We start from the raw sequence: 25,585 nt of genomic DNA on the forward strand, positions 1-25,585 counted from the left end.
TTTTGACACTTCCTGTATGTAACACTCTATCAATGAATAACTATATTTCTTTATTTACTTATTGTCTTTATTTATAAAAAAACTGATGATATTAAAACTTGTTTCCCTTTCTGCCAGCTAATTCCATTTTTGATGATTGATTTTAAAAGTTGGTAGTAATCATTGAAAGTCATTGTCCATATGTCTTATAGGTTATGAAGTGTGCTTATATGCTGGTTTTCTAATAAAGGAGAACACGTGTGTAGATATAGATACACTCTCACTCTGGAGTTTGGCAATGATAGCAAAAATAATAAAGATAGATGAAAGGACACCACAGGAGAAGTGATAGGTTCAGAATTGTCTCATTTCTAAACATTAAAAACTACGCTTTGCATTTTTCATCCATTGGTTTGGAAAACTTTTATAGCCCTGGCTCATTAATACTTGAGCAGTTCTTCATGAAAAATGATGAACGATTTACTTCATGGCAGGCTGTACAGATGGTCAATTTAATCTGCATCCTTGAGACTTCTCATGACTACATTGTGACATCATGTCATTAAACATTTGTGTGTTATTTATATCATATTCTAGAAAACAAAGAATGCCATGTCTTTCTAGCTCTTGCTGTCTATCAGTTTTATTGATAGCATTTGTCCAACAGGACACTATAGCTTTCACAAAGGAACATTTATCTGAATATATATATCACTTCTGTCTCCTCAGAGACCCATGCATTTTTGTCCTCAAGTGCAATCATGACATTGTTATAGAACAGATATGTGGCAGTCGTGGAGACAAATGTTTATATGACCATAGTTTCTATAACCTTGTCCAGATATGTCTTTGCTACTGACTGATTGAGCATGTGTATGTGTTTATGTGTGGTCCTTAAGCCTTGTATCAATTGAAATTGAAAGAAAAAAGCCAATTGTAGGCTATTTTCAAACACTGCTGCAGACAATTCTATCCTAGTTGTGTATTTTAAATGGCAGCAAATTTTGACTTAGTAGTGGTCCCTGGCTCTTATGTATAATGCTTGAAGTTGTAGCTACAATGTTTAAACTTTTTCTCAGTTGATGATTGTACAACCATGGATAAATTATAAAGATTAGAATCTTAAACTTTCTTTTGACATTAAGCTATTAAGTATCGCATATAATGGTTTTTTGAAGGGCTAAGTAATTACTCCACACATTAAATTGTACTAACTTGACTCCTTAGATTCTCTATCTTCTGTAATATAATAAGTTTCTATTTGGTGGATTGATTTGGGACTTCCCAAGAATGCTTAGAATGGGCTGATATTAATAGGGTGCTTCCAGTTGAAATCCTCCCTGTGCCAGAGTTAGAGGATTTCAGGGTTTAGGGCCCTCACAGCAAACAAACAGGGAGGGAAAACACTGCTATTATAGAGTGGGATTGCAGAGTTTTCCCTAAGAAGATAATCAAGCAGGTCCTATTTGATTCTTTGATGTAACTGTGGAAACAGATTTCTTCTTTGGGGAGCCATACATTAGTTAAGATCAGGCTCATTTATATCCCTTATCAACCTATAATCTTTTGATTTTTGCCTGTTTTTCACCAGTGAAGAAATAGTAATCCACACTAGTTTTTGTCTCCTAATCACGGGCTCACAGAGCTAGGGCTCTGTGAGTTTTTAATTCTCTTAGAGGCCTAACAGAGTGGAAAGTAAACAAAGACTGAATTTGCAACCTTCAACGTTGCTAATTTCCTCTGATGTCAGAATACTTAAACAGGCAGGACCTGGGAATTATTTGATCAAACCTGCTTTTAATCTAATGCATGCAGAAGGGCTGTGTCTGGAATGATCTGCAAAACGACAGGCGGCGTCCCAAGAGAGCTTTAGGGAAGGTTTCCTTTTTCAGAAACACTAGCTAGCTTCCTCATTTTAAACTCTTGCATTGGCTCTGTTGATGTAGTAAATTCACAAAGAGTAGTTTTCCTGCTTTTCAAATTTTATTTTATTTGGCCAAATATTGCTGACAGGATGTGAATAGTTTTCTTTGGCTTTCTGTTTGCCATATTATTGATTGGCTAAATGCCTTGATATTATTTTAGCTTTACTAGGAAATGAATTAATAAAAGGTCATTATTGGGGGAAAGAAAAAAGAGAGAAAGGGCAAAGCGTTATCTGACTTTACACGCATTCCTCTATTACTACTGGCTTAAGAAAGTGAAAACACAAAGAACAAAAGACCCAAACCCATGAGGTTCTTTGATTATGCAAGACGTTTTTCTACAGTAAGAGTTCAGAGAAATCAGTGCCAGGGATTTTTAAGTAAAACATTTATTAATTTGGAGATAGCCAAGTAACGGAAACTCAGTTTTTCCTTTAATTTTACTCACAAGTATGGGGATACTTAAAGGTGGCATATTTTGGACAGAGTAGTAGATAAAAGGGTAGCACTTTTTATTTACTCCGTATCTGAAATATAAGTTTTTGATTAGTTTTCGTAAAATTTTATCCATTTGACTAGGTAGTATGGTGAATATTTATTAAATACTAATTCTGCTTCAAAGGCTATTAAAAGACAATGAACTTTGATTTAGCGCAGTAGATCAATATGAATCATATTTTTCTTGAGAATAGATTAGTTTAAAAAACATTTTAAAAAGTAAGTGCATTTCGGCATCGAGTAAACATCTCTGTTGTTTCACTATGTTTTACCCATCTGATCATAAATACTGCTCCCCCCATAAACTAAGTCAGAAGACATCGCTTAGAATAAATTATCAACACGGATGCTTAGTGTAAATATACAGAGAATAACATGCCCCTAGATCTAGCATTTGACTCCTTGGGTGACGATGAATTTCCATGCCTGCGATTTGTCGTGCTGAAGCCTGTCGGGCGATGCTTCTTTTTATTGGTGTCTCCTTCCAAACACATTTCATCACACCATGTGCACGGGAGTTCTTTGGGCGGGTATGTCGCTTCTGGGTGTCCCCGGCCTCCGTGGTTCCTTTCCTTTCTCGCCCTCGCGCCCTCGCCTCCCCTAGCTCCCCCCAGCCCGCTCTCGCTTGTTGGGCTCACGCCCCTCTCCTCTCTCTCCAGCTGGCGGCGGGGGCTGCGCTGCCTCCGGGCCCTCGAGGACTCGCCCGGTCAGCGGGGGCCCCCTGCGGACGGCTGCCTCCCTCGCCACTAGGACTTCTCACTCTGCGCGGTATGGCAGCTTCGGCAGCGTCCCCACCAGTGGCGGTGGCAGCGGCCGCCACGGCCGCCACGGCAGCTATTGTTCCCTGGTGTTAAAGGAGCTTTCCCTCCGTTTCATCCGCAACGAACAATAGCAGGGAAGAGCTTTGCTTTCTGTACCCCTGGGGAAGACGGTCCGAGGGCGAAGACCGTTCCACCCTCGTTCCGGAGCTGGACCCGGGAGCGCCTGCGGACGGCATGGGGCTGCAAGCGAGGCGCTCGGCGTGGAGGAGCCCAGCAGCGGAGGGCCCGCGCCGGGGCGTCGTGCAGCTGCTCCCGCTGCTGCTGCTGCTGCTGCTGCGCCCGGGCTTCAGCGGGGCTGCGGCTCCGGGCGAAGCGGAGGCGCCCACCCTCTATCTGTGGAAGACTGGTAAGTGGGACGGAGTTCCCCCTGCTTCCTACTTCATGTCTGGGTCCACACTATGGAACTGCCGGGCTTCAGGAGAGACCCCTATGCTTCCTGACGCCCCGGTGTGCTGGGATCCTAAGGTCAAAAGTGTGATTCCAGGGAAGCAAATTAGGTCATGTCCGATGCTATTTGGAAAGCAAAACCTAACAACGAAGCGGCATTCGTGAGTCACCGGAATGACATGTCTCTCGCAGCTCACTAGTTAATGAGGACGACGGGCGCTGCACTTTCAGGATGAAGTGCGGTGTTTTTAACCTCTGGGGTCTCACCGTGCTCCGAGGTCCTTACATGTATATGTCTAGCAAAGAACAAGCAAACAGTTCAGCCCCGGTCTTTTCTTCTGTCTGGAGGCAAACTCTTTGCTCATTGCCGTGATGCAGATGGCTATAGAGTTAGATTTGTTGCCTGTAGCTTTGCGATATGGGGGACACGTGGAAAGTTCTGACACTCCAAGGCAAATGGGGGACACCCGGTGAGCTCACTGAGACCAGGTGAAGCTCAGTTCTCAACTAGTGAATTGCGGGATGTTTCAAGTGCTCAGTTGTGAGGATGTTCAGCTTTCGACTTTTCCTGTCTTGAGAATTATTTTGCTTGTTTTCAACCAACCAATAAAAACAACCACTAATTGTTCCTCTGAACCTCCAGACAAAAGTGCTGACTAGTGGTCCTGGTGGGGCAGCGACAGGCAGGAAAACAATGCCAAGTGAAGGATCGCTAGCCCCTCTCCAGCAAGTAGCTCCTTTCTCCTCTAAAGGACACTGAGAATTCTTCAACAGACCTGAAACTTCACATGTTTATAGGTATAAAGTAAGAAACATCGTTGCTGTTGCCTAGGGCTAGGGATAAGTTAAGTTTCTTGGCAATGACTTAACGTTAAGAGGGTTCAGTAGAAAGGAGGGATAGTATGTATTTGTCAAAGGATTGCAAACAAGTTACAGAGAGTGAATCTCTCTTTCCTGGCTTCAGCTATCTGTAGCCTTCTGCTGCAGAGACAGATTAGTTGACTCTAATATTACATTGATATCCTGAATTTTTAAAGAAATTGTAACTATGCAGCAAATTAGTGAGGAAATTGAACAGAAATTTACTTAAAGCTAAAGTACATAATTTGCCTCACAATGTTGTATGAAATACACACACACACACACACACACACGCACACTGTTTTTTTAAAAAGCCATTTTGATTAGTGTTAGCCATTCTTGTTAACACTCAAGGTTTAAAGATCAGTTGATTAGTAGATGCAGATGAAATGAAATTAATTTATTTCAGTTTAAAACAAAGAGTTGAAGATTTCTAATTCAGCTAAAGCCATGGTTTTACTTTTCAAAAGCTCAGTCATAACAGCAAACACTATCAAACTGTAATGTATCATTAAATGGTATTATTTGGATACTTGGTAAGAGCTTCTCAGGTAAGCAAGTGCTGCACAAAATAGTACTTGCCTGTTTGAAATTTGTGCTATTAAAGTAGCAAGAGCCAAGCAAGAATTCAGAAAAAAGAAGAGTCTAGGGAGCATTTACTGTGCAGGATCTGAGGTACTAACATATGTTAACATCAATGTCAAGATGGAAATACAGGCCAATAAGCAGTTTAAAATGGAAAGCTCTCAGGAGCTAGGATGTGGAGACCTTTGTTCCAGTGCCAGTTCCAGCTCTTGCTAGCTATAGGAATGTTGGCAATTCATTTAACTTTTCACCCTAGTTTTTTCAACTGCCTATAAATGTGATACCTTCTCTGACTATTTATAGTGTTATGAAGATCAAGTGAATGAGTTATAAGGAAGTAATTTGTCAACTCCAAAGTTGCGAGCCTATTGCAAATATCAGCTAGTATGATGAGGATGATAATGACATCTCTTTTGTGACGATCCTGGGTTGGGTGAAAAAGGTAAATTAACCTGGAGAGAAAAATAATGACCTATTTATTTATTTATTTAGAGAAGGAAAGGAGACATTACCATGTCTATAAAGGAACTGAGAGTAGTTATTGGAGGAAGTAGGGAACTTTTAAAGGGGAGGGATGCACTGTAAATAAAAATAGAGGGATGACAGAATCATAAGTGTTTCTCACTTGATGAAAATAAAGAGCAGGGAGGGAATTGAGATAGAAAATGAGGTGAGACAGTCCAGAATGTCTACACCAGTGGGACAAGCTTGATCTTGGTACAGCAGATTGTAGGGAGTGATATAATTGGTGAGATCATTGGATTAAAGTGATGTGGTGAATGGAACAATGGATGAGAAGCTGGGACAAGGAAGTCTCAGACTGTTTATCACTAACACGCTATAGAATGTTGGCAAAGTCATCTAATGGTTTGGCTATTGGTTTCTTATTTTGTAATATTCATTGATTAGAAGAGCTGACCAAAAAGAAAAGCTGATATCTAAGAGCTTTATCAGCCTGAAAGTGCTTCATAAGTTTATATACATATGCACCGTACATCCACCATAAACATACATTATGTGTATATATGCATACATAATGTATTAACATATATATGTGTACATAATACATGAGGTTTATGAGACATAATATATAATATATAATGTACATTTTATGAAAAGTTAATGTATATTATATGGAAGTTTATTAGGTTAACTCACAACAGAGTTACTGAGGACTCACTGTGTGACTTACATGAGGTCGCTGTTGCAGAGGATGACTAGGATTTTGTCATTCCCGCCCTCAAGAAATTCACAATTGAATAATACTCTACATGCACAACAAGTACAACGCAGCATACCATACTCATAAACAAACTGATAAATGAGGTTGTGGAGGGCTTCGAAGAAGACTTAATGTTGATGTGGATTTTGAAAGATGAGCTAGATTTTTACTCAGGGAGGAGTAGAAGTCCATTCCAAGCAGAGGTAACAGTGAAAATAAAAATGAAAGGCATGGTAACATTCCCAGGTCTTGGAATTACTGCAGCTCAAGTTCAAGATGTTTGGTGGGAATGAATGGATTTAATGTCAATGAGGTAAGTTGGGACCAGATTGTAAAGAAACCTTCAAACCGTGGTAAAGGTGTTAGAGTGTAACCTGTATGCAGGTGGAAGCCATTGGAAGCTTTGAGCAGAGGATTGACATAGTTTTTGCCCAGAACGGCGAGAGGTAAGAGGCTGGGAGGTCAGTAAGGAGAGAGACTGAGAAGCAAAGAAAAGCATAACTAGGACCATAGAAGCTTTAGTGAAGGAAGAGTGAAGGAGGACTGGGGTCACGTGGCAGAAGTTTTAGCTGAGGTTTAAAGTGAGGAAACACAGTGTCTGCAAAGGAGAGGAGGAAATAATGCGATTAAGATCTTTGTTATGTCTGTACACAGTTACTTGAGACAGAGGATATGAAAGAAGGAAGAGCAGATTTCTTGGCGTTGGGGAAAATAATATCAATTTAATTCAGATATACTGAACTTGAGGTAGCAATACTCATTCAGATTAAAAAAAACTCTAATAGGAAATTTAATGAATGGGTGGGTAGTATAAGAAAAAGAATAAGGCTGAAGGTGTAGGATTGGAACTCTATAAATATATGTCATTTTAAGACATGGTGGTGGGAGGGATCATTAAAAGAAGAAAAACATTGAAAAATGAGGACAGGATACTTCACAGAGAATACTGAGATTTAAAGGGCTACTATGGAAGAGAAGCTAGGGAAAGAGGCTGAGAAAGTGTGGTCAGAACAGGTCCAAGAAAAATGGCAATAGGTACTAAATGGAAGACAATAAGTTATGAAGGGGATGGTGGCAAAAAGTATTAAAAAATTCTGAAAGTCTGGAAAGGGACTGTGAAATATTTCAGAAAAGATCCCGTGAAAGGAGGAATTGGTAAGATAATCAATAGTGTTTCAGGAAAGAACATTTTAAGCAGAGTGATAAAAATATAAACTTGATTGAATAATTATCAAGATAGTGGAAAAGGCATAATATCGATAAAGTCGAATAACTAATTAGTGTGGAAGTCTCTCGACTACGCTGTTGTTTTTGACAAAGAAAACCCAAGAATATAAGATATTGAAAATATTTATTAAAATATAAAAAAAGTTAAATGTTTCAACAGTTTTGTGTCACAGTCATTAGAACGGTAACTTTCAAATTGTCTTTATGTGAATAATTAGAAAACGTATTTCATACACAGAGAGGTAAAGCACTTGTATTATTGGAGGATGAATAATTAGTGTTACCGATAAGTTTTAGTTTATCACTTTTTAATATTCTAGAATGTGGAATTGTTTCTTTAATAATTATGGCTAATTATATTCACTGGGCAATTCAAAATTAACAGTATCAGTACATTGAACAAAATGTGATTGACTTAACATGAATCAGACAGAAGGTATGGAAGACCTCCAACTTCTGTCAACTTCTTTCATAGAGATGTTTTTTCAAAACGGTCTTAAGAAGTAATTGGATTATTTTTGTAGTAATGTAATTACATTGAAATTTGAGAAACAGGTATACACTAGCCATTGTTAAGAATTCAGATGATGAGGGTATTTTATAGGTGTGAGTTTGTCTCAAGGAAATTATTTCTCACTTAAATACTTTTGACCTAGGCTCATCCAATGCAAAATAATACTATTAATGACAATCTTTGCCTTTTACACAGTAAATTGGGCATAAAATAATCCCTTGCTTCAACATAAAATAAAAACAAGTGTTATCCATATTCTGCAAGGTATATGGAAAAATATCAATCCCAGTTTTGTCCATTAAATAGCAAAGGAAAGGGCAGTGCATTCCAGTAGTATTTACATTAGGGTGGCATTATCTTAAGAGTGTTTTGCACTTCAGTTGTGCTTACAGTTTGCCTTAATTTGGAATGTGGAATGGAGGATAGGGATGGAGTAGAGTGGACAGACTGTGGGCACCCATGTCAGTTAATCCAGAGCAACATGGATCAGAATATATCCATGTTACCTATAAAATTGTTTCGTCTCCCTGAATTTTTTCCCCCATCTCCAGTATGGATAAACAATATGTATTACATAGGGGGTTTTCTGAAGATCAAATATAGTAGCATATGTTATGTATTATACCAGTAAAGTGCTCGATATATATTAGAACTTCAGTAAATGGTAGTTTTATTATTGCTATTATTCTGTTACATAATACAATGACTACTTAATTTAATACAATGACTACTTAATTTTATGACCTGGAGCAAGTCTAGTGATGTGCACTAGCTTTCTTTAAAGCATTTTTTTTTTGTAAATGAACTAGAAATTACAAATTGATGAGTTAGAGTACTAGATATTCCAACAAATAATAAGGGAGACAGAATTGTGTGGGCAGAACATGGGCTTTGGCATCAGAAAAACCACGGTTCAAATCATCCTTCTTCCTGATGGGTCAAGTTACTTAAACTCTCTGACTTTGTTTTCTTACCTTAGAATGGTGACAGAAGTTTTGAAGTGAGAGGGTATTCGTCACGTTTTGACAGACAGTAAATAACAAGTATCTAGCACAATACCCCTAACATAGGGCATTCAAAAAATGTTAGTTTGCTTCCTGTTCTTTATCTTTCTATCCCCTAAAAATGACATAACGTGGGGAATTTTACTGATTCAACACATTTCTCTGTCTTATCCTACTAAGGGACGCCATAGAAAACAAATAAAACAGGTCCAGAAAGAGAAGTTATTTTTATTATAGGCTTGTCTTTTTGTTTTTATTACTTTGGCACTTATGTGTAGACAGCATGGACTAAAGATGATAAAAAATATTTTAAGCAGTACATTCAGGATGAATTATTTAATTAGCATTTTTTTTATATTTCATTTTGTGAAGTGTCTCGGGGGTTTTCTCAAGAATCTGAATTTCCACATTCTTGCAACAGCATTATCACATATTCCTTCCAAATTAAATGCTTTCACAGTAGAATTATTTGTGGTGTAGGCGTTGTTTCGTTTTACTCCTTAGGTGATTATTTAAATTAACTTAAAAAATACGACAGTTTATGTCGTTTGCCTACCCTTCTTTCTTAGCATACATAGCAGAGTTAGTGCTCAAAATTCATTAATTGGTTATTTGGGTCAAAAGTCAAATGCTCAGGTGGATCTGTGAAGCTTTAATATCTCAGTGACTCTGGTAACTCAGGTCACTCCTTATGCAAAAGATAAGTATGTAGCTACCTGGTTTGCAAAATAATGAGAGCCCTAATCAGGACTGAAGTTAAGAGCGCTATAGAGCAGCACATACGCAGACTTTTTTCTATGTATTAATTTTATATAAAGAATGGCTTGATGGTGGTGGGATCAGATGCTGACATTCTGATTAAGTTATGGGAGAAATGTAATGTGCCTTGGATCCTTTTAGGAGAAAATCAAACCTCTCAGCCTCTGATATAAATTAGAATGGTGACATTGGACAGCAGAGTCTCTCTGTAGGGGGAAGAGTGGAAGCCTCTCAGTCTAGCGAATATATAGAACAGATTCTCTTGGAATTAATGCAGAGGAACATTAGAGTGGCCCTCGATGAAAGAAGCACTGGGGAAACAGCATTTCGGAAAATATATCCTTCCTATCACACGCACATCACAGAGTGTAAGAGGTGTTAATGAGTCATAAGGGAGAGATTTTTTTTCTAATTTTTGTCATCAGATCTTTTTTTACTCTTGACACTTTAGAATACATTAAAAGATGGACAATAAAGGAAGCTGCATTAAATTCCAGGTAGCCAAGCAATAAGAAAAGTAACATTTAGAGGAAGTGAAATAACAATTAAAAACACACTGGAAAAGATTTAGGGAAACGTAACAGTACTTAAAACAGTCATCTGTTGTAGATACCAAAAAGTCATCTATTGCTTCTGGTACATAATTGAACATAATCACAAGGATGGCCTTTCATCCTCCAGAATAACTGTTGAGCTAATTGATATTTTGCATAGATAATGACCTGAAGTCATTATCTTTTTTGTGTTGTTCTTATTGGTTCTATATTCTATCAAAGTTATACTATAAGAAAAAAATGAAGTAAGGGCAGATGTGAAAAAGCACAACTGTGCTTCTTTACATAGACAATAATTTTCAAATGACACATGTAATCAGATAATATTCAGGGGGCCTCTAGCCCCAGGAGACCTCAGAGAGAGAGATGGTCTACATGGAATTTACTGAGTGACATCAGTAAATTCAGGAGAAGCTAGCATGACTGCTAAAACTTGAGGAAGTGAGACGTTATAAGAGAGCAACAAAACAAGGAGAGAAAAGAGAAAACAGCAAGTCATCTTTATTCTTTTAAAATTGTATTTATTTTAAACTACTCATTTTAGTAGTTTTAGGTTTACAGAAAACTAATTCAAAAGTACAGAGTTCCCATATACACTCTTATTCTCCCCTCGTTTTTCTCTATTATTAATATCTCAAATTAGTGGGGTACATCAGTTACAATTCATGGACAATATTGATACATTATTAATAATTAAAGCCCACAGTTTATGTTCGGGTTCATTCTAATGCACATTCTTTGGTTTTGGACCAATATATAACAATGTGTATCCACCACTAAGTATCATGTAGTTTCACTGACCTAAACATTCTCTTTGCTTTACCTGTTGATCCCTCCATGTCTCCCCCTCTCCCCCTAAATCCATGATAACCACTGTTTTTTGTTCTGTCTCCATACTTGTGCTTTTTCAAGAATGTCATGTACTTGGAATAATATAGCAAAATAAGACCTCGCCAGATAATCAGCTCTAATGCGTCTTTTGGAACAATATTAATATAAGATCTAGTCTTATTTTACTATAAGACACGGTCTTATTTTACTATAATAATAATATAATATAATATAATATAATATAATATAATATAATATAATATAATATAATATAATATAATATAATATATAATGTGATACTGGGTCTTATATTAATTTTTGCTCCAAAAGGCACATTAGAGCTGATGGTCCGGCTAGGTCTCATTTTCGGGGAAACACTTTTCATATTGGCTTTACTCACTTAGTAATGTGCGTTTACGTTTTCGTCATGTCTTTTCATGGGTCGATAGTACATTTCTTTTCATTATTGAATGATATACCATTGTATGGAGGTAGCACAATTTATCCATTTACCTGTTAAAGGACATCTTGGTTGCTTCCAAGTTTTGGAAATTATGAATAAAGATGTGAACATGATTTTGTGTGCACGTAAGTTTTCAACTTTGTTGGGTAAATACCAAAGAGCACTATTGATGGGTCATATTGTAAGAGTGTGTTTAGTGTTGTAAGGAACCGCCACACTGTCTTCCAAAGTTGTTGGTACCATGTTGCATTCCCACCAGCAATGAATGAGAGTTCCTGTTGCTTCGCATACTCACCAGTGTTGTCGGTGTTTTGAATTTTAGCTATTTTAATAGGTGCATCATTGTATCTTGTCATTGTTTTAATTTGCTTTTCCCTAATGAAAACAGTGTTGAGCATTATCTTTTCATCTGTTTATTTGTCATCTGTGTGTCTTCTTTGGTGAGGGATCTGCATTCTTTTCATAGTGTAAATAAGAGTCGCAGGAACTGATGGAGCTCTACGTGGCTGAGCTCAGTTTCAGTCCAGCCTGTGCTGCACATGCTCTACTTGTTGCCCTGACGCCATGGCCCAGACTAAAGGCAATTGTTTTATAGAAAGAACGTACGTGGAAATTAAGTAAAGAATAAAAATTACATGGAGTTGGGCCTAAACTTGGTCTAATTTGTTCCACCTTGAGGGGAACACCTTGGGAGAGGGTTTGGGAGTAATGAATGATACCTTGGAATAGAAGAAAATGGTCTGATACATTAAAAGTTAAATTGAGCCCGCAAACTTGTTAGATTTTCAAGTGTATCACATACCTGCTCTATCTCTAGCTGACTCTGATCTGTTTCATGAATCATGTGGTTGAATATCCACGTTTCCTTGTCCTTGCATGGAGGATGCCATGGGCAGGCAAACAAACAAACAAACAAACAAACAAACAAAAAACAGGGTGAAATATCCTCCTGAATTTCTGAGAAGCAGTGGAGGTATACTGTCCTCAACCCCTGGTAAGCTGACCTGGGAGCCGAGTTGTCAAGGCCCCCTCCTTTTTAGATTGCTCCCAGGGACCTTCCCATGGACACAAAGTGTTGAGCACCCCCAGAATTGGGGGAGTAGAACAGTGACTCATTGTGGGCATTGGGTTAGAAATACAGGACACTACCCAAGTAGCTAACTTAGAACTATAGAGAGAGCTTGATGGAAAATTAATTTTTCCAAGCAAATGTATCAGGCAGAGGCATTGATTACGTAGTTGGAATAATTTAACTTGTTGTCTTGTAGTTGGAATAATTTAACTTGTTAACTTGTTCCCCATGCAGGGATTTCTAATTCTGCCACACATTCTGGATAGTAAGTTATTTCTTGGATTGTAATAGCAGGAGCAGTAACAGGCCATTCTGGGTATTGTAGATGGATCTGTTTGCAAGTGTTTTCTATAATGTGCCTGCTAGAGAATGGCATTAGAACACAAATAGTGCCTATTTAACGATTATTTTTGTTTTCTCTACTAAACCAGAGTGTGTAACTGTAAGTGGTAGAGGGATCCACTATATTCAGATACTTCCCCTTGACAGTGAAAGAGATTAGTTGCAAAAAATTGAACCCATAGCTTGAAATTAAAGAAGCACTGATTGCTCAGTAGTTAAATAAACATTAACTTGTGAACCTTTGCATGTGTGTGTAATAAATAAGAACTGTTTAAGAACAAACTTTTGAGCCAGACAGACATGTATCTTGACCTAAATTTTTAATTTGTTAAGAATAAGATTTCTAATCTCCCTGTGTTTTATTCCTCAACCATACCGTAAGTATGACGTTAGTATGTAACTCTCCAGGTTACTTGACAGATAACTCGATATAAACCTACTTGAGATGGTGACTGATGTCAATGCTCAATAACTGTTATTTCTTATTGGGTGTGATCCTGGTGCGAGGTGCGAATGCCTCCTCACTGGGCTACAGGTTCTCCTGGGTTTGCCTGCAACCTGATTTCCTTCTTCATTTTGATTCTTCTTCCTAGTTGAATCTTCATATTCATCTTAAGCTTCTCTGCGTTTGACGTCGCTCTGCTTGCTTACCTGCTGTCAGAGCCCACAGCATCCTAGCAGCCAGCCCTCAGCTTTGCCATTTGCAGAATTGTTCAAAGTATAGTTTTAAAACCCAGAGACATCTGCCTCAGTATTTTATTTTTACTTGTGATTGTGCATGTCTCTGCCATGCAGGGAATGTTGGAGGTGTGACTCTTTAAGTGGGACTGTGCATTCCAAACTGACTTTGTGTGGAAACACCTAAGAATATTCTTGGCAAGAATTTCATGGTCTGTGATGCTGTGATTGAAAGAGTGTAGGATGTCTACAGTGAGTGCTGAAGCTCCCTTCCTCTCAGAATCCTCTTTCCTGTCCTAAAGTCAGTCAGTCAGTCTTCTCTCTCTCTCTCTCTCTCTCTCTCTCTCTCTCTCTCTCTCTCTCTCTCTCTCTCTCTCTGTCTCTCTCTCTTTCTTTCAATGTCTCTGTATATCTATGTGCATGAACATGCCATGTACATGATCTGTGTATGTGTATGTCATATATACAAATATCTTTATGTACACACCTCAATATCTGTGGTACTAAATCTTCTGAAGGAAACTAAAATGCTTCTGTAATTGGAGGAGAGTTATTTAGGTCTTTCATGTGCATTACAACCTGTTTATGTAGCATTTGTAAATTAATGATAGAATTACAATAATAATTTAATGCACTGTTACAAGTATACTCACACACATACATGAATGCATACCTAGGTGCATAAATATAACATGCGTGCCCATGCAAACAGCACGATCATATATGACTAAATTACTACCCAGGACTTCATAATTTATCTGGTATTATGGAAATTATTATACCTCCTTGAATGTGTTTTATATCTGGTATTTATAGTGATAACTTGTGTAAATATGAATACTTTTCAGTAAAATATTAATTATACAAGAATTTATGTTAAAAGTTTAGAAAATTTTATGTGAACCCTATGTTCATCAGGAATGTGCTCATATAAAAGATCTTATTATACAAGTCCTTGAACTATGTCCCACGAACTTACAACTTTTATTTTAAGATCTTTTAACTGTTTTCCTGTGTTTGCTACTCTGGTCCCTGAACAATGTCCTTAAACTGTACTGCTTGCACAAATTTCTAAGAAGTACTTTTTCTGGTAGCATCTGTCTGCCAGCATATCCAGGAACATCATTTATACAAAAATGTCACTTGTGAATATTTTATATTGATTATGATATTATTAAGGCAGTACTAGTAAGAGACCCAGGTGGAATAAATGGATTAAGTATTTTTTGTTTTCTCTTGTTTGTGTGTGTGTGTAATAAAAACATATATAATGTATTTTTTCCTATAAAAATAGAGTTCATTCAGGGCGAGTACATTGAATAACATCAGGGACTTCAGTCATAGTCAGAATTAGGTGAACTTTTTCTATACCAGTTTTTGTCGATCAGGTTCAATTAAGTAAAACTGGCAGATGCTTTGTGTTTATTTTAGCCAAGCTCTGTGCTAGGTGCTGGGAGGCAAGCATGAATAGCACGTGGACCCATTTCTCCGAAGTTCCCTATCACATGTAAATAAAGAATTCTTGTGTAGTGAACTTACTGCAAAAATAGAAGCATGTGTACAGAGGGTGCCAAAAACTGCATACACATTTTAAGAAAGGGAAAAAAAAACTATTAAAATTGTAATACTCAATATATACCGATAACAAAAGATGAATACAAGTCACGTGTGACTTCTGCAATTACAAGAGGTGCTCAAAGTGGTTACCATCAGTGTCCAGACACTTCTGATGATGGTGAACTACTGCTTGAGCAACGTTGACCACAGTGTCCACTTGTAGACATTTTGGGGACATCCCCAGTATATACATATGTAGAACAGAAAAGGGGTGATTATCTTGAAGAAGAAAACAGGGAAGGGAAGATTTCATAAAAGACAAGTTTGAAAAAGAGACCATTTACAAAATGGACAAAGAGACAATTCCAGGCAAAGAGGAGTTATTGTGAAGAAATTAAACGTGTGTGTGTCCAGATGCAGCAGGATGTTCTGGGCATAAAAAGTAGGGAATGATTGAGGTACGAAGAAGGGTGTTTCGTGTGTGAGGAACAGAGTGGGAGGACTATACCGAGTCGGCCATGATAAAGAGTCTGGCCTTTGTTTGCTGTTGTTTGTCTCATGGAATCTAAGAACCCAAGTCTATTTGGATTTATAAAATACCACCAAGAATCAAAGACTGTATTTGCAGAGGTGCAGTCATATGTGAATTTATGAATTTTACAAGATTGTTAATTATATAAATGAACTAGCACAGTTCTTGCAAATTTTCTATGAAAAATGCTCTTTAGGTAATGCTAATTAAAGATATTTATTTCAAGAGTGAAGTATCCTTTCTGGTTTATATATAAGGGTGCTTCAGTGTTTCATTTTTTCCTCTGTAATTTGATTAGGCCAACCTTAAAATGAATCAACCTTAAGTCTATGTAGTATTTCTCTGGTGAGATCAGTGATGGAGAATGTAAATTAATGAAGTGGACCAGGCATGGTGTACAGGCTGATTGTACTAACTTGCGTGTGTGGATTTGGGTAAAGAAGCAACACCGTCCTTTACCCTGCTGCAGGTATATCCTTTTCCATCCTTTAGAGATGGGATTCAAGTTTTTATAAGATCTCATACGGGATGACATTGTTGACCAAATACTATGTCTGGTGAGCCAAAGTTAGATTATGGGGTACTAGTTTACAACCTCTGCCTTTGGGAGTCATCTCAGGTGTTTAAAAACCTGAAGGTTAAATACAGGGGCAGAAGAGATATTTAGAAGACACTTTTTTTTGAGTTTTAGAGAATGACTACCTGAGAATACATGGAACATCAAACTCACATTGAAGTGTCTGACCAGCCCTCGTGCCAGCCAACAACATTTCGCTCCTCTTCTCCGCACACTGGGTGTCATTAGTTCTCATTTGTTAATGGGCCCCTCGCAATGAGAGGCACTAGCAAGGAGCAAGGCACCTGCTGCCCGGAGCTGGGGCGTGTAATTAGAGAATGGCAGCAGGCATCATAGGGTTCAGTCTCTCCAAAACTAGGCTCTTCTGACAGTTTGCTGTGGTGACTACACATCCCAAATGGGAGAGCCATCAAAATGGATTTGGATTTATGGAATCCAATAATTCATAAGGAAAGCTTTGACTTGCCGAGAAAAAGAAATACTTGCTCACTGTCTCTTATTGCAAGATTTAATGTAATTTCTTTAGTTCCCCCAGCTTGTTTTATAAGAGAACTGGCTTTGAACTGCTTCAGCTGTGAAAATTCCACAAGGAGAGAATAAATATTGTAGAGCGGACGAGGTGATCTTTCAGCCTGGGTCGATCAAGCGTTACCCCACCATGAGTATCAGGAGGCCCCGATCCCGATGGAGGTTTTCAGAGCTTCCCCGATCTTCTCAAAGTAATTTTCTACCTTGATAGAATCATCTAAAGGCTAAATTAAGTGGCTTAGTTAATGAAAAATGTGAAACTTGGAGGAAAAAGTGATTCTTCTACCAAGCCATTATATATCAGATGAATCTGCTTTGTCAACCACATGCTGACTATTGGAATTGCTATCACAGAGCCAGTTTTTAGCAAGCTTTTTGGATAAAATTCAAATATCATGTAATTCACCTGTTTAGAGTGTACAATTCAGTGGCTTTTACTAGATTCACAGACTTGTGTGTCCATGATGACAGTCAATTTTAGAACAAGAAGTCCTGTATCCCTTAGCCATCACCCCAAACTCCCCATTCTTCCCTGCCAGGCCCAGCCCTAGGCAAATACTAATCTACTTTCCATCTCTATAGATTAGCTTATTCTGGATATTTGGTATAAGGACTCATGCCTTATATGGTCTTTGTGGCTGGATTCTTCTACTTAGCATGCTTTCAAGGTTCATCCATGTTATAGCATATATCAGTACTGCGTTTCACTCCATTGTCTGGATATAGCACATTTTATTTTTCCATGCATCAGTTGATGGACATTTGGTTTCCACTTTGGGGCTATAATATGTAATGCTGCTATAGAAACAAGTTTTGTATATATTCATTTCTTTTCAATACGTACTTAGGAGAGGAATTGCTACGTTTTATGGTAATTATGTTTAATCTTAAGGAACTGTCAGAATTTTATGAAATTTTGAGGAATATTAAGGAACTGCCAGGCTATTTGAGCCATATTTTTTTGCACTTAGCACAGCGTAAAATTCCATTTTTCCCCAGAAACTTGGTGTATTATTAGATATATTAATAATTGTCATTTGAGAAAACACATAATTGTCATTTGAGAAAATACATTAAAGTTTCAATAAAGATATCATTGTGTAATTAGAAGATAAGTAGTAAAAAATATAGAAAAGTGCTTTAGGGGACCTCGTTCATAAGATAAAAGCACATGTAGGAGGAAAATCTGCTGAAGTCATCATGAGCACACTTGATGGGATGCCCAGAAAAAGCTCCTTTTGGGATTTTAATCTGATCACATAGCGAAGGCTTCACTAAAGAAAAAAAATAAAGTGGTTGGGCTGAGAGTGCTGTGATGACTTAAAGAAAGAGAGGGTGACTTAATAATGTTCAGTTAAAATGCACCGAGAAATCAAAGTGATACTCATGAAAAATTTAAATGTTAATGCATTTTAGAAGTTGCCTGTTTGGTCTTTATAGCTTAATGGATGTAATAACAATACCTGCTTGTGTTCACGTGGTACTCTACAATTCTCCAAGCACTCGTACTTACATATTATTTTCCTAGATTTTCACAATCTCTTCATAAATATAGGACAAGAAGCAATGCCCGTCTCCTTTCATGAAAGAGTAAATTCAGGTACCTGACGTTAAGTGATTTGACCTAAATCACACTCTTAGTATAAGACTAGTAGCCAGGACAAATATCTTGGTGTCTTTTATGCTACGACATACACAAAAATAGTAATTTTATCCAAAATATTTTAAAATATACTCCTGATATTTTAACTGAAGCAAAGGTCAGGGGAAATAATCTCCAGTTGGGTGAAGGGTAAGGTTCAAATATTTAAATGAGCATTATATGGTATAAATAATAGGCAATAACAGAGATTTAGTTTTAATGTTTTTAGACAAGCATAAGGACGTGCAGTAGATAATTACAGATCTGTGTTTTGATATTTTAACTACTCAGTATCTTAACTGAACATTTGACAGTGTTCTTGAGATTTAACCTTTACTTCCATAGCTTTCTTCAATTTGTGACATAGAATAATAATATATTTAATCTAAACATTTATTGCCATATAATCATATATAAACATATTCTCATATTCCTGATGCAATGAATCTTAACACTGAAAAGTATAAAGCACTTCTTCAAGTCATAACTCAATATTTAGTTTCAATATATTGATGTTATCTTTTTCATTCCATTTAAAAAAATGTTATGTAGATTTAAACTGGATTTTCTTGACAGTATAACACAGGGGTGTGCACTGAACACAATACAGCACACCTTCCTTAATCCCTCTTTACATTTCCCGAAATACCCCACAGAGCTTCTGTCTCTCCTACCCCCGGTACAACCCCCCCAACACACACACACTCTTACACATAATCTACTCTACTATTTTACCTCTACTATTTAGTCTCAGGTTTCTTTCACACTCTCCTTAAATTTCTCTTTACTACTAAGATATTCCTTTTGCTCCTTTCTTACCTTCCATGTCTGAACATCTGTGTTGTGTTTGGGTACAATATGCAGTCTACTTTTCATTTCAGTGAGTAATTTTCCAAGTATATAAATTGATAACATTTCTTAAATAGGAGCATTATCGACAATAGAAATGCTGACATTTGCAGTGTCCTGTACAGGGAGACTTGCATTCCAGCTGTAGTTTTCATTTTCTTTTCTTCCCTGAAAGAGACAAAGTAAAAACCTGCCGGCATCATTATATTTGTTTACTGGCAGCCAAGCTATGATATATTCAGTGTAGACTGCTGTATATGATACAGCTGTGAAATGAGCTAGAATTTATTATTGAAAGTAAAAGAACTAGTGTAAATTTATTCAAATGAAATCTTTGCAAACATGACAGTAAATAGGCTTTGGAAACATTCTCATTCGGGCTATTGTACTTTAAAAATGTCTTTTCTAAAGATACTACATATCTTAGGGCTTGTGATGAAAGAGAAGAAAATTAGAATTGTTAGTATTCAGAGATTTATGTAGTAGGTTTCTCCTACCACCAGTGTAATAGCATTTTTAATTTGAATTCAGATCCATGTTTGTGTCTTCCCGAATATTGGAACAAAAGTTCCTCTTGACAGAATGGATGACTAGCTACTCCTAAATTCATTCTGAGCACATGGTGGAAGCGTTTTACTCCTGAAGTACGTACTATAATTTTACCCCAGATAGCAATTTTACCACAGAGGAAAACTTGGAATAGTCTTTCCATTTTGAAAGTCTTTACAAAACTTTTGGACGATGCATGTCCTTATTTTAAGTTGTTTTTCTTCTCTGTGTGTGGATTTGATAATTCACTTGGCCAATGTGCACAGGAAATTTGTATCTTAATCAAAGTCTGCTTAATGGACAGAAGAGACATCAACACACAAATCACCTAGTTTTAAAATATTATAAACCAATAAAATGTACTTAACACTAACATCAGACTGCATGTAATTTAATCTGTAGTTTATCATGATGCATAAATGTCTTCATAAGGTTGAAGTGCACCAGTCTTCATTATGAACAAAAATTTATAGCTCTAATAGAACTGTGAGGAAATTCTGTAAGAAATTTCTAGTTTGTTGGATGCTGAATTAAACCATATTTGAGGAGTCTTTTAGTCTTATTTAATTGTGTACTTTTAAGGCATATTTAAAAGTTTCAGTATTTCTCTTAATGATTTTCTACATTCAGAAATATACAGAGACCCATATTATCTTACCCATGACCCATAACTTTGAGAGTTGAAATTAATCCATTCTAAGGCTGTGATAATATCTTCAATGATTTTGCCTACTGTGCATGTGTACGAGGTGTGACCAAAAACCATAGTGAAAGTTTAAATTAAAAAAATGTATTACAGTAAAAGACACATTGCCATTAATCCCCCTTAAAATACCCTCCCCTCACTTCAAACACACTTATCCCATTGTTCTTGCGACTTTCTGAAGCAGTTCTGGAAGTTCTCTTCTGTGAGTGTCTTTAGTTGTGCTGTCATGGCTGCCTCGATGTCCTGAATCATTTTGACTTTGGGGAAGAGCCAGAAGTTGCACAGTGCCAGATCCGGTGAATAACGTGGATGAGGACACACTGTAATGCTTTTATTTGACAGAAATTGCTGTACCAGAGGTGATGTGTGACGTGGAGCATTGTCATGATGGATGGCAATGTCTTTTACTGTAATACTTTTTTTTTATTTAAACATTTACAGCACATTGTAAAACACACCTTCTCTCAACTGTAGCACACACACAATTGACTGCATTGAACAACTTGAATCTTGTGACACACTGTTTTTAAGGTTCCGCATGCCACTTCCCATATTGAAGATTCCTGCCTTTCCATTGGATGGCACTCAGCAGCAGCATTCACCATATTTTGGGATCACAACGACAAGGCTTCGTGTCTCATATCACTTCTGGTATATAGCAATTTCTGTCAAATAAAGGCATTACAGTGTGTCCTCATCCATGTTATTCACCGGATCTGGCACCGTGCGACTTCTGGCTCTTCCCCAAAGTCAAAGTAACCATGAAAGGTAAATGCTTTGAATCGATTCAGGACATCGAGTCAGCCATGACAGCACAACCAAAGACACTCAAGGAAAGTGGACTTCCAGAACTGCTTCAGAAAATGTCAAGAATGATGGGATAAGTGTGTTTGAAGTGAGGGGGATTAGTGGCCATGTGTCTTTTACTGTCGTAATTTTCTTTTTAATTTAAACATTCAGTGTACTTTTTGATCACACCTTGTATATAGTATTTAGTTTATTATTTTTGTCATAATAGTAATACTTTTAGAATGGGAAGATAAATTTGAGATGAAGACAAAGTGTTTACTGTTTTATTTTTTAAGCAAAACAATTCTCTCCCTTCCCTGTTTTAATCTATTGCTGACATACTGGGGATGTCAGCATAAGGTTTGGTGCCCTTTGAGGCACTTTATTTACTACACAAACGTTTTACTGATTCTTGGGCTCGATCCTTTTCAAGCTGTGGGGAAATATAGACAATATGACCCATCTCTTGGTCACTGAAAAGCTCATATCTTTAAAGGAGATGCAGATACATAACCATAAATCAGCGGAATTAGCGCTATCAAGGAGGCACGTGGAAGTGCTCTAAGGACACCGAAGAGGGAGTGATCTATTTATCTGGGCTGAGGAAGGGCAAGCACCAGGAGAGGCCTGCCAGAGGTGTTGACAATTATGCTGGGCTTGAAGAATGGGTTGAAAAACTGAGAGGTGAGATGACGAGAAGCACATGGTAAAGGTACCATGGTGTGAATGAACAGTCTATTGGCTTTTATATTCTGAAAATTCTCTCCTACCTCTGAACCATACAGCAACTCCCAAAGGGCATCCTCAACAAACTCAGTGATCCCTGTCAATTTTGCCTCTTGTCCTCCTTCCTAAACCTACTAGCTTTAGGCAACAGCTCCAGTTTCTACCTGGTTTCTACTTTCTTGTTCAGTTTCCTATAATGCTTCCACGGGATTTTTGCTGGAGTTCCAGATTCTGATTGATACCTGGCCTGTTACTTTTCCAAGTTCCTCAGTCTCATTTTTTAACCAAACTGTCAGTTGAGTTTAACTTCCTTTTCAAGCCCACTGTTCCAGAATCCCCAACTTCAACATGAGCCCCAAAATAGCAAATAACTAAAATCAGATATTAGATACAACTTTCAGCTATATTTACCTTAAACCATGTATCATACCATTTATGCTTTGGTACATAAGAGACCCATTTTTGTGTTTAGTGGGAAAACCAATTAAAATTTGTTTATGACATCTATGTTGTTAGTGTCTTCATTAGACCCAGAAATTGAGCAAGTAAGTAAAGCTCAGACTGAGCCTTAGGAGTTATAAATCTTTTCCTGATAAATAAAAAAGCATACTGTCTAAATTTCCAATCATAAATTAATGCTGTGAATAATTCAGTTCACATTTAAATGGTTTATTCAAAACAAGTTTGGGTTCGGATGTGGCTAAAACTTGCAATATTTAATGTTATTCCAATTTGGTTTACAGTTACACAAGTCTTCAAATGAAAAAGATGATAAAATCAATAACTGGCTTTGTACTTTTACCTTCTTGTGTTATTTTCTTCATATCACCTATATATGTAAGAAAGCAGACTTTTACTTGATTAAAAATCTAGTCCTTCTCGATACCCAAAATAAGTAGTATGTAGGAAAACCTTTCTCTCAAACACTTATTTCAGGCTGTTCTCTTGAACAGTAGCTAATAGCCAGTATGAGATATTTATGCAAATAAGATCCTGCCTCCATCTTGCCCCAGCCCACTCCCTCACGTTCTTAGTGATAGCCTTGTGTAACTGTGATAACTGTAGCATCTTCCCATATGGCCACAGCCCATTACCAGCTGTAATTAAGTAGGCCTGAGGGTGCAGCAGAGAGAATCTGCATGTTTTCCTTAGGAAAAAAATGCCAAAGTTACTCCTAGGGAACATTGCTTTTATCAAAATGCTTCAGAGTAAAAAGGCAGTTAGTAGTAGTCACTGGGGTCTATGTCATGTATGCAGAACTTAAAACTAATTAGACGCCCCTAGAAGGAGAGAGTGTGTGTGAGAGGGTGAGAATGAGAGCAAAAAGAGCAAGAAAAACAGAAATAGAGAGAGAGGCAGACGGGGAGAGAAAGGGAAGAAGATGAACTGATTTCAGTCTCTAAAAATAGTGCTGCACTGAGTATTCTGTGCAGGTAAAGAATTATGCTGGAAGTCTTAAATTAGCAGTGGAGGGGAGACATAAAGTCCAAGGGTATTTGGATGGGAAAAGGGGAAATCTTAAGACACAAGCACACAGCAGAGAGAAGAGTCATTGCGGGCTGGCACCTTCTCCAGGCTGCATCTCAGCACATCTCCTCCACCAGCTCTCTGCTCACTACTCAGACCCCATGAGGCCTCCTGCTTGCTTATCCTGAGGTTCTGAACAATGCTCTGCTCATCATCCAAGAACTGTTGGGGCAAAACATCAACCTGTTTTAATGCAGGACCATTTTTTACACCAGATACCCCACCATACTTCTCCCTTTTTATTTTTATATGTATATATTTTTAAATGATTATATACCAGCAACCGTTTCTCAACCCCGTGGACTAAAATTGAAGTCCCCTGTTTATAAATCCTAATATATTTCCTTTTTACCATTTCTTTGCGAACATGAACTGTATAGTCCATATGAAGTATTTTCCCAAAGCTCTGTATTTTGTACATTGAATGTTTTATTCCTACTGACTTACTTTTAATAAAATGTTGGATTTAGGTTTAACGTACCTTTTGAAAATAATTTAGCGTGTTATTTCTGTTTAAGTATATTATTTATTTTTCTGGAAATAAAAAAATACATTTGTAGAATTCATTGCATGAATACAATTAGAACAGAATTAAACATAAATAGTTTTAAAATGTGGAGTTAAAATTACTGACTTGTAGAATGCTGGTTGTCACTGTGAGGGAGACACATGATACGTGAATATTTAGCTGATCGGAGGGCATTAGATTCAATTTTGCTTACAAAAATGATAAAAAATGTGTTTTAGCTATCACAGAGAAATCCAGAAGTGTGACAGTTAGAACTGCTTTTGCTTTTTGAATGAAGAGCCCAATAAAAGTAAAGAATCAACACTGAATAGTTTTCCATTTGCCCTTGCAAGCCTCTGAAATCAACCAGTAAGGCAAATATAATTCATATTATCCTTTCAAAAATAATCTACTAGTTACAGTCAAAACAAGTGAAATTTTGAGATTTGTATGTTACACTTGTACCATATTTAAAAAATAGTTATACATAAATTATGTTGAATATAAGCAGATTACAACCATTTCTGAATAAAATTATTGTGGTTTTTGATACTTCAAATTACTTAACATTTCATATGATTATAAATTTGTCTTAAAGTTGAAATTGTTATGATTTCTTTTACATTATAAGTTACTAACTGACATTTATAGACCATATAATCAGGTGTGAATAAATAAAAGTTATCAACAAATATTTTCATTTTTGCATGATATAAGGAAATGATGTTCCCTAAAGAAGCTTAGAGAGATGTTAAAATATTTCTTTATAGACACCATTAAAATTTTGTGGAGATTTTGTTTATATATATTTTTGTCTGCAAATATTGCATTGACAGCATAGAGAATTGTAGCCACAGTGAAATACCAAGTATATATACTTTTATTGATTAAAAAAGGGTAATATATTATCACATTTTGGTGCTGTTTCTACAGGTGCTAGCAATAATAAACACAGTATAATGTTTTAATTAATATTTTGATGGCTGTGGGACCAATCAATGGGATACAGAAAAGCGATAGTCTCCATTTCCTTCAAATATCTTAGAATGAGAAGAAATCTCAAATATTAGTGCAGTGGGAGCGTGAATGGAGAAGTCTTCTGTGGTAAATAAGAGGAGGAAGTCTAGGCCAAAAGCTTAGGAGACTTGCAGGCATGTGTACAAGTGCAGAGAAGTAATAGACCAAGATGTAGTGACTAAAAGCTAGGCCCTGGTATAATTACAGCTGTCCACAGGGAACCAATGCAGAGATTCAACTCTTTACCCAAGTCCCAGAACTGAGGGCTTGAGGATAGTGAATAAAGAAAAAATATCCATTACCAGAATTAATGGTGACTCGATGGAGGCGTCAAATGTGTGTAGATCTCTCGTTAT

The 25,585-nt window shown here is 37.1% G+C and overlaps 1 protein-coding gene across 1 annotated transcript in view; it reads left to right on the plus strand.

The window, feature by feature from the left end:
- Positions 1 to 25,585, plus strand: part of THSD7A (thrombospondin type 1 domain containing 7A) — a 623,382-nt gene that overhangs the window by 264,713 nt on the left and 333,084 nt on the right. The window contains exon 3 of the mRNA XM_081079273.1: positions 3,062 to 3,569. Coding sequence (XP_080935399.1) covers positions 3,398 to 3,569 — 172 coding nt within the window. The 5' untranslated portion in view covers positions 3,062 to 3,397. The remainder of the gene's footprint in view (positions 1 to 3,061; positions 3,570 to 25,585) is intronic.

This window comes from Rhinolophus hipposideros, assembly GCF_964194185.1.
Source record: "Rhinolophus hipposideros genome assembly, chromosome: 18".
NCBI classification, from domain to species: Eukaryota; Metazoa; Chordata; class Mammalia; order Chiroptera; family Rhinolophidae; genus Rhinolophus; species Rhinolophus hipposideros.